Source organism: Melanostigma gelatinosum (assembly GCF_949748355.1).
Source record: "Melanostigma gelatinosum genome assembly, chromosome: 3".
Classification (NCBI taxonomy): Eukaryota; Metazoa; Chordata; class Actinopteri; order Perciformes; family Zoarcidae; genus Melanostigma; species Melanostigma gelatinosum.
This window is the reverse complement of record NC_136636.1, coordinates 11,746,009-11,756,265: the sequence shown is the minus strand read 5'-3', so window position 1 is coordinate 11,756,265 and position 10,257 is coordinate 11,746,009. Positions and strand designations below refer to the sequence as shown.

Below are 10,257 nucleotides of genomic sequence, written 5' to 3'. Positions count from 1 at the left end.
TCTGTCGCAGGCTTTGGTCCATTAACGCGCTGCTCTTCGTGACTGCCAAGGCAGTGCAGGATAACGAGTTAGTGCGAGGATCACACGCTGCCTCCAAGTTGTGTCACGGGCCACTGACTCATCAGTGTTCACTGACTCATCAGTGTTCACTGAATCTGTAACCTAATCACAGACTGAAACCCAACTCACTTTATAGTGATTCACTGTACCGACTGAACCAGGGAGCCGCCTGGAGACACTTGTTTCATAACACAGGCCCCCAGGTGTAGCGCAGCAAACGTAGGGGACCCATGAGGAACTTCTTCTCTTGCTCTATTGTCTCACCATCTCTGCAAAGAGCTTTCTAGAGTGGTAGAGTTTAGAAACTATGGACTAATCTTTATCTGTATCAAGAGGACAGCACGTACTGGATTGGGCCGATGCTAAAGAGGGAATGTTTGATCTAGAAATCACCCCAGAGCGGCACATGTAAGTTAATAATCATTTTTATTTTCCTTAGAAAAAGAAACGATCACAACTTCATTTGGTTACTGTACAGTTTCTCTTCTCGTAGTCACTCGGTCTGACAACAGGTTGTGATTTCATGCTGGAACACCAAACACCCTCCTACTAACGCACACCACTAGGTACAACATGACAGTATACTGCTTTTCTCTTTTTCAGCTTTCGCGTTTTACATCCTCTGATATTCTGGACTGAATAGCAAATAGAAATCACTTCTATAAAAAACAAACAAAAAAAAATAAAACAGACAGAGTAGAAATCCCTGACAGATTCACTTCGGAAACGAGGGACGAGAGAAAGAACTCTTTGAGCGGTGTGGTCCATACAACGTGCACCTGACATGTGTGTGTGTTGTGAGCGAGTGTGTGTGAGAGAGAGTGTGTGTGCATTTTTGGACAGCACCATAATTCACTGTATATGTGTGAGTTTAAGAGGTTCCCTGCCCTACATGAGACGATAAGATCGGTACTTTATTCATCCCCAGGGGGAAATTTGTAAAAAAGAGGTGGTGGTGGTGGTGGAGAGGAGAGAAAATCTAGGTCAGATTGTGGAGCATGCACACCCCCTTCGCAGACGCATTCTCTTGATCTCAATGGACAGAACTACACGCATGCTCACCCGCGGTCGGGACTGTAAGTGGAACATAGGAAATACGATTACGGGATGTATCAAGTGTGTCTCCCTGAGAAACGCTTCTTCTTCCTTCAGTACCATAAAAACACTCCTTTGTCACTGGCCCGACTCTTCCACAACACCCTCTGAAATTAAAATAAAAAACACAGCGTGGCTCATATTAAACATACCGCTCTTCTTCTTATCCCACGATCTATCTCACCTTGCACGATTGCTCCATTAGGAATAATTCAATTAGGTGACATGGATACAAACTTAACTTTCCACCTCGAAGGTGAGTATGTGCAATGAGTTGCAGCGCTCCTCTCTCTCTCTCTTTAATATATATAGATCAGTTTATGTGAGCCAGACTCACAAGGCCGGCTGAGTGTGTGAAGTGACCAGTGTGGCGACGATACCTTTGTGACAGTTTTGAGTTTGAGCTACGGTCTCCTCACCCCCATTTCGCTATGAGGACGGGGCTGTAAATAGGTTGCCCGACGCCCTCTCAATGTGCCTCCCACAGAGCACCACGAAGCTACAGCACACGCACAGACAAACATCACAGATCGAACTGACATGCAAGCACCAGGGATCAGAGAAAAACAGAAAAAGGTAGAAAGAGAGCGTCACTAGAAAAAGACAAAGAAGTGAAGACTTATTGCTAGAAAACAGTTTCCGAATTCTTCACTACATAATGCCAATCCCTCGTTCCCTGTGTGAAGGCGTTGCTGTTGTATCTACGAGGGAGAACTGTTTCAGTGTGTGCGGGGCCAAAACACTACCGCTTGATTCCGTTTTGTTCTTGTCAATCACGTTGTGCTGAACAAATCTTTGCCAACTCTAAAGTGACAAGAGTAATCTCTGTAGCCCTTTTCAAGTTTCACTCAAATAAACGCTCGCCAAGAAAAGGAGGCGTCCTCCGAGTGTTAAGAGTGTGACATGAGTGCAGCTGTGCTTTGAGTGTGTCTTACCAAAACACTCCACTTACGTTGAGAACACACGCAGGTTTAAAAACATTTGCTCATTTTTACGAAGCCGTCCACTCATACCAGAAAGTTTTTAAAAAGCATCGTCTTAGAATCAAACCTCATCAATGGCTGTACACACAAACTCCACAGCCGCTCAAGGAAGTCCTCTATATAAAAACTGTTTCTTTTATTGTCTCTCTTTCTCTCTGTTCAGCTAATATTAAAACCAGGAACTGGGGGTGTCGACACCTCTCAGTAGAAAACAAATAAAAAGAACAACCAAACGAGAGCTAGTCTCCACTTTGTCCCGGGCTCTGACTCCTCCTGAGGAGTGCAGAGGAGGAAGAGAGGAGATCACGGGGCTCTCTCTCTAGGAGACAAGTTTGGGTAGGACTGTGCGAAGAGGTATGGCCTCCACCGAGTCTCCGATCACGTTGCTCCTCAGTTTGTTGTTGATGGCTGCGCCGCCTAAGCCGGGCCCTCCTTTGGCCAGGAGCGAGGGGAAGGAGGTGCTGTGGTGCTCGGGGAGCCTTTTCACAGGGGCCCCTTGGCTCTTCTCGGCCCCCAGTAGAGGTTTGGGTAGGCGCCGATACAGCCACGGGTGTCTGAGGGCCTGGATCGGCGTGAGACGAGACGAGGGGTCCCAGTCCAAACACTTCTTTATGAAGTCAGTAAAGGTGGGGTCCTCGCAGCCCTTGAGTGCAGCGCTCCACTCCTTGCTACCCGGGGGGCCTCTCATCTTGCCGCGGCGAGAGCGAGAGCCCGTGAGCACGGTGGCCCCCGTGGGCAAGGTGTTGGCTCCGCAGTAGCGAGGGTGGCCCTTGGAGTTGATGAAGTTCTTTGCCCTTTTGGCCTGCTCCAGGACCTTCTGCGGGGGCATGCCCAGCAGCTCCATGACGCAGGCCAGCTGGTCGCCCTCGTCCTCGCCGGGGAACAGCGGGTAGCCGGTCAGCAGCTCGGCCAGTATGCAGCCGAAGCTCCACATGTCGATGGGAAGGCCGTAGCGGGAACCGAGGATCACCTCTGGAGCTCGGTAGAAACGAGACTGGATATACGTGTACACCCGCTGGTGCTCGAAACAGCTGGAGCCAAAGTCAATCACCTGGCAGAGAGATGAGAGGAAAAAGGATCAATGTCGAAATCCTGTCATTGGTCTTCACTGCCCCCCCCCCCTCCCCGTGCATGTGTCAGGCGTCTTACCTTGATGCCGCTGCGTCCCTGCTGCTTGAGCAGGATGTTCTCTGGCTTGAGATCACAGTGGATGATCCGGTGCTTGCTCAGGGCCTCCAGGCACTGCAGGATGGAGTGTGCAAACTTCCTGACCAGCGGCAGGCTGAAGCCCTGGAACTTGTTGCGCTTGATGAGCTCGTACAAGTTCATGCTCAGCAGCTCGAAGGTCATGCAGATGTGGTTGCGAAAGGTGAAGTTCTCGAGCATGTGCACGACGTTCATCGTGCCTTGGCGGTCCTGCTTGCGCAGGTGCTCCAGGATGCGGATCTCCTCTTGCGCCTGCCGGTGGAAGCGCTTCTCGTTGCGCACCATTTTCAGAGCCAGGTGCTGCTGCAGTTTGTGATCGTACACCTTAGCCACCTGGCCAAAGCTGCCTTTACCAATGATCTGAAGGGGGGGGGGGGGGGGGAGAGAGAAGTACTGGGTTAGCTAAACATCAGCGAGAGACGACGTTCTTAGTTTTACACTCGACCGTGATTGTTTTTATTTGCGTCTGACCTTGAGGAACTCGTAGCGGTAAGCCAGGTGGTCGTGGGCGACATGAATGTATCCACCCTGCTCGTCGTCGTAGCCACAGTTGTTGGTGCCTCCGGCGACCGCGGGCCTCTTCTTGGCATTGGGTCCCACGAAGAAGATGTCTGGGTAGGCGTGGATCTCCGTCTGCTCCAGGGTGGTCAGTTGAGAGCGGTACAGTCTCAGAGCCTGGTCCGGAGTGAGAGGGCCGCACAGCTTCCCACTGTTCCCTCCACTCCCGACTCCATTCGGCACGGAGCACTCAGCGGAGCCCTTACTGGATTCAGTGCTGCGTCAGACAAGCATGACAGAAACACGGTGTTGAACGACTGAAGTGGTGTCCCTCCTGCTTTTAAATGTGTCTTTGGCCGCATTAACATGCTTTGCGAGAGGTTTTTTGGATCTGTCTCACCTGTCTACACTGTGCTCCTTGGACAGGCCGGAGACCGGGGCAGGTTTACTGGGCATCTGACCTGTGGTCCCACTGTTGTGGGGGGCTCCTGTGGTTATGGCGTTGATCTTTCGGTTGCTGGTGGAGTCTTCGTACAGGTACTTCACCTTCAGCTGACCACCCCGCACGGTGGCCTGATCCCGCATTACGGTCTTGTTACTGACGACCTGTTGGAGAAAGACAATGGACAAAAAGAAAGCAGTTAGAAAATCCCTTTGGTAAATTCTCCACTGTAGCTTATTCAGTCTACGAACAGAGTGTACACGTTGTACTTCATTGTGTAGGAGACATGTCGTTCTGTGTGTTGTATGAATGTATTCCATAGAGTGAAAAGTGTTGTTGTCCATCTACAGACTAGTGACACATGTGGCAACAAAAGATACCGTAGTCATGCACACAATATGTTTTTGTTGGCATGAATCATGTCAATATCAAATAAATAACAACACCCAAATAGAGTCAATGAGTCTTTGAGGCTTGTTTTGCAAGCAAAGAAGAGTGACAACAGAAAAACAAAACTAGAGTCAGTGTGCTAGTAACTCTAAAATGACCACATGCCTATCTGTTGGCTTGCTAGCTGTTAGGTAAAAGGTTCAGGCAATCTTTGGCTCAGCATTGCAATCATCTTTCAATTTGTAAAGTCCTGCTTTTAGCTTCTTCTAAAAGGATTTGCATATTTTGATTGGTGTTCAAAATGGCTACGCAGTGCACAAAACAAAAGCAATTAAGTTTTAATTGAGTGATGGGGATTACATTTAGCAATCATTTCTGAATATATTTGAGCAGAGAAATGTTAAAAAGTGACACATCCACCTTTGCTTGGGACGACCTGAAAGGTTAGAAGAGTTTCAAGAAAGCTTGAGTCTGACTCTCGCCTGTTTGTTTCAGCAACCCCAGGAATTCCTCCCTCCTCACTATCCGTCTCTCCCTCTCTCACCAGCGGAAAGAGCCCTCCGCAAAATAATGGAGCTCAAGGGAAATGACAGTCATTAAAGTTAGATTATACCCCTAAACTGTAGAAGCAGTTAATAAGACACACCGACGTAAACTCAGCGTGGTCTTCCTATATATATATATATATATATATATATATATATATATATATATATATATATATATATATACATACAGACACACAGAGAGGCTCTAGCTCTCTATTTTACATGAACTCTCCTCATTGTAATGGCAGTGTGGGTTCACCCATCTGCGGGACGGGACATTTTTGTACTGTTTTCTTTTCTCCCATTAGATTGCTGTACCGTGGAGCTCGTGGCTTCAGCTTGTACACGCAGCTGAGCAGGTCCACGGCTGAAACCGCATCCACCGATAAAGACAACGAGGAAACACACTTTAAAAGTAGGCGTTGACATATTCAAGTTGAGAGGGCTGAGCTCAGAGCGTGTTTGTGTTGTATGTCTGAGACCTAAAATAGAGCTGGAATGCAGTTTCCATACATGTAACCATATAACATATTACAACAGCCCCACTGCTGACCCAGGATCCCACGCAGTTGTTGTCGCAAAGCTGTACTACAAAAACAGGGAATTTCATCGATTGAGCCCCGTCACCCAGACACACTCTACTGTGAACATCAACGCCGCCGCCGGTCACATTCTACAGAGGGTATTACCTCTGTGAGCGTGACAGAAAATACAAAGGAAGAATGACGAGGCTAGAAGAGAGAGAACTAGGCCGCACCTCTGTGCAGGCCACAGAGACAGCATTACACGAGAGGGAAGCGGGGGGGGGGGGGGGGGGGGAATGTTGATTGGTGATTTTGTTTGTGGGTCACATTTTCAAGCCCAATAAACCTAAACAATATATTAAACCAACCCTTTTCTCTGCTGCTGGTGTGTGTGGTCGATGGAGTAGTATTGCCTGTGGGTGTGCATTTTCTGCCAAAGGGGCTTTTCAGAGAAGCAAACATAGCGGAAAGGAATCCAGCTACGATATCTTTTAAGTGTTGCTAAATATATTCAAGTAAAACATGTTAAAATCACATGTTGATACCAGGGATGTCTTAGATATGCCTATTTTGAATGACCAGAGTCCAAATGGTATTCAAGGACATAATAAAAAAAATAAAAAAAACTTAATTCAAAATCTAATGACCAGAATCGTACTGATGGGAGGTACTGGTATACCCATAAATATGCATCACTACACTGTCCCGAACAGATATATTACAGCATGTCAATATATTGTGTTTTTTTGCTAAATTTGCATCCTGTGAACTGCACATTCAAACCACAAATGTTAACACGGTTGGTAGTTGCTTTTGGATCTCAGCATTTGCTTTCGCTGGAGACACAAAATGGCTACTTCCCTTCAGCTAATCTGACACGGCCTCGTATCCCCTCGGGCAGTCAATCAATATTACTCGCATGATCGCGTGTTACTCTCATTGAAGGGTATAAACACTTGACTGAATTACACGGGTTGGAGATAAAAAAGATAAACCTGCAAATCAAGACTGAGGGGAAAAGGAGCCGTGTAAGTGGGATGAACGGGAACATGGCTGAGTGGGGAATAGCTCTCCGAGGAACAGGATGTCTGGAGACAGAGAATGCGGCACAGGATATAGGGCTTGTCAACTGTGCGTGTGTGTGTGTGTGTGTGTGTGTGTGTACTTACTGTGTGTTTGGGCATAGAGGGCAGCCCAGATGGACTGTTTGTATCCGCTTCGTCTTTGAGGATGTGGTCTGTCCTCATGTACGAGTCATACAGACCATCACCATGGCGAGCTGAAGGAACAGAGGTAAACAAACAAATCAGCGTGACAACGTGGAATCATCAAAGTCTGCCGCAGTCGGGGATAAAGGCAGAGGATGACGTTCAGAGGCAACGTTGACAGAACGCAATCTAATCTCCAGAGGCAGACAATCCCCTGTTAGCTCAAACCAATAAATGATTCCATCAACCTACCAGTTCCAACGACTAACTTGAGACGACAACTAATGATTTGGCGTGGCCCAACAAATCCCAGGAGCTAACCTCAGCAGGACAGATCCCACGAACGTGGTCTCTGTAACCCAGTAGGAATGCACATTGTCTGCCACCACATCCTAACCCACATTTACAGTGAAAGGGCCATTATTAGCAAGACACGTCCATTGTATCTATTGTTCCCAATACATTGTATCCCAGGCCAGAGATCCGACCTGACCAGCTTAGATAGGGCTTAGGGTCCCAGATCGCTAGCGCTGCAAGTGGTATTATTGGCCTAATAGGGGTAACAGATGCCGGTGTGACGACAGCATCTTTCCGTCTGTCCATCTGTCCGTTCGGGCAGAGTCATGCAGTGCACACACACACCAGGTGTGCTCAGAAACAGGGCCCGTATGGAAGGATGCGGGTGCTTGTCGTTCAATGGCGGCGTGCGCACAAGCTCACCTTGCCAAGCACACTAACGTGAGATGACACCGACTAGATGGACGGGGGGGCATTTGAGACTGTGGGAGGAAGCCAGTTACTCAAATGACAAACCTCCCATCAGCCGGCTGTTCGTCTCAACGGTCGTTTAGCCCACAAGTTGCCACTGCAACAGAAGTAATACTGTTAGCATAAGCCATTTACAGTGCTATTGTGTTGAATTAGCTCATTAGCAAAAAGGCCAACCAGTGGTAGCTTTGGTGTTCTCTGTGACGAGCCCCTGAGAGTGTGCAGGTGCGTCAGAGCCCCGGTCCCTCACGTGAGCTGCCTGGATACAGGTGCATTAGCCCAGCAAACAGAGGCTGCCCACGTTGGGCTGCCCACACTGACAAACCAACTTCTGCACAGAAAAGGCTGGAGAACAAGGTTCAAGCAAGCGGGCATACAGTAGATCATGTGTCATAAGGGGGGGGAGAGGGTCCTCCTCTTCCTGGTGTTCTGGACAAAATGTCTCTTTGCAGACAATATGTACAATATGCCCCATCTGACATAGGCTCGGAAGCAATGTCACAGTGTTCTTCTCTAATATGCTCAAAACTCCAGCGACATGAACTACAAGTGCTGCTGCTGTTTTCACTTCTTCAGACTTTCTTTCCCCTTTCTTCGTGATTCTTGAAAGTAGGCAAAGTTGTTACAGAAATCCCCATTTCTTTTCTGCAAAAATGGCTAACGTTACTACCCCACACACACACACACACAGAGCTGAGGTCAGGGTCCATATACATATGAAATAAGTACAACGATGACGGCCTTGGCACAAGTTAAAATGTAGCCGACATAAACATCAAGGCTTATAAAAACGTTGATAAGATAATGAATGCTTACGAGCAGGCCGACAGGAAAAAACAAGCAGCGCTTCCTGGGTCTGTCTTCCAAAACACTCACATACGAGTCTCGTGATCGAGACAGAGTTGCAAATCAAAAGAAAACATGTTTACAACCCGCCTCTTGTGAAACCTACATCTGTCCGTTCTGTCAATCAAAGTCATTTAAGGCACACGATATTTCTGTAAATGCCAACAAGAGCAGCTCGAGGTTAAAACTACCGTCATGCTGGCAGCTAACTGTTTAAATCCCTTTACCTCCGACATTAAACAAGACGTGGACAACAGTTAGGGAACAAAGGGCACAAACAAACACTGCATCACTCTGTTGAGGGTAACGTTACCTGTTGCTATTGGGCCCTCTGGTTTTCTGCTTATTATCATCATGATTGCAATTAATATGTGATGGCAGCATCCGAAGTGAAGAAAAAAATCCCGAACAACAAAAAAAAAGTGGAAAAATAGAGATTAAAATCTAGAGTCACGAAGCAAAGTTAACTAACAGCATTTATGACTTTGCCGTTGATCGGTTTAGTGTTTGCTAATACGTCCAAAGACCCCTTGACTTGTGCTTTCAATTAAATAACTCGGGGTTATTTTCTCTTTGGGAGTTAGCGAGCTTTCGCCTGGGCATTAACTGTGTTTTCTCCTTGTCTTATTAAAACCAGAGTTGTGCTGCTAACATTAGCCTCGGCTGCAGTTTAAAAACCTGTGGGGGTCGTTTCTCTCGGCTAGCTCTGCCAGCTAGCTCGCACAGTCACAAAAACACTCGTCCGCGCGAGAGCCGTCCCCTCTGTTAAAAACCGTTTGAGTCCAAATATCACAGCTCGGTGGTCTGACCCGCGCGCCCCTCGCCTTTCTCTGTCGGTACAGTGAGTCGATCCCGAGCACCATTCCCGTGCTTATTCCCGGTTAGCTAGACTTTTGTCGTTAGCAAAGCTGCGATGCTATCACTCAGTTGAACCCCCCCACCCACGATTGTGTCCTCCTTCGGGAACAGCTTCGCTCGCCTTCGGGGATGGCTAGCCACAACAGGCTACTAGCGAGCTAGCTGTACTCGAGCCCCATGTTAGCTGTAGAGACAACCGAAGCATCGCCTTCGCAGAAAAAGCTTCGCCTGTACTCGGTGCGATAAAGCGGCGGTGTTTAATCCGTCTTCTCCGGTTGGTAGAAGTGTCTTATTCGACGCAGCTGTGTGTTGTTGCTAAGGGCGTCTTCAGTGAGCCCGGAGTCAGCAGGCAAACAGGGAGTGAGCGGGGCGGTGCTTAGCATCCAGACAGCCAGCAGAGGGGCGGTGCTTAGCATCCAGACAGCCAGCAGAAGGGCGCCCCGCGGTGGTCACCTGGAGCTCTGCAGAGGAGCCGATGGTGGAGTGTGTTCAAGCAAATACATTTACTTGTCATTCAAGAGAAGTAATTGATAAAAGGGTAATACTACCTGATCACACATTCAGTTATGTATGTGGTTATACACATCACATCTATAGTTATAGATCATTAATATAGGATAATTAGCATTCAGTCAGTTATAAATGGTGACAAGTCATCATTAGAGAGTAGTAATAACAATAATCCAAGACTGCAGGTGTAAGTGTAATCATTTCTTAATTGATTGGTCTACGTCTAAGTTCTGGATCACTTTTTTAAAAGGTCAGAGGACATTCAATGCATTGGCGCCTTGTGAATCGAAAAGATGAAAAGACAAATTATTTATAAAGAAT

The 10,257-nt window shown here is 47.6% G+C and overlaps 1 protein-coding gene across 1 annotated transcript; it reads right to left on the bottom strand.

The window, feature by feature from the left end:
• Nucleotides 1-469: 469 nt before the first annotated feature.
• dyrk3 (dual specificity tyrosine phosphorylation regulated kinase 3) lies at nt 470-9,762 on the bottom strand. Its single transcript, XM_079265870.1, has 6 exons — nt 8,882-9,762; nt 6,916-7,025; nt 4,243-4,448; nt 3,816-4,119; nt 3,288-3,704; nt 470-3,189 (listed from the first exon to the last, which is right to left on the bottom strand). The coding sequence occupies exons 1-6, from the start codon at nt 8,922-8,924 to the stop codon at nt 2,458-2,460; spliced, it is 1,812 nt and encodes a 603-aa protein (XP_079121996.1). The 5' UTR covers nt 8,925-9,762; the 3' UTR covers nt 470-2,457.
• Nucleotides 9,763-10,257: the final 495 nt, after the last annotated feature.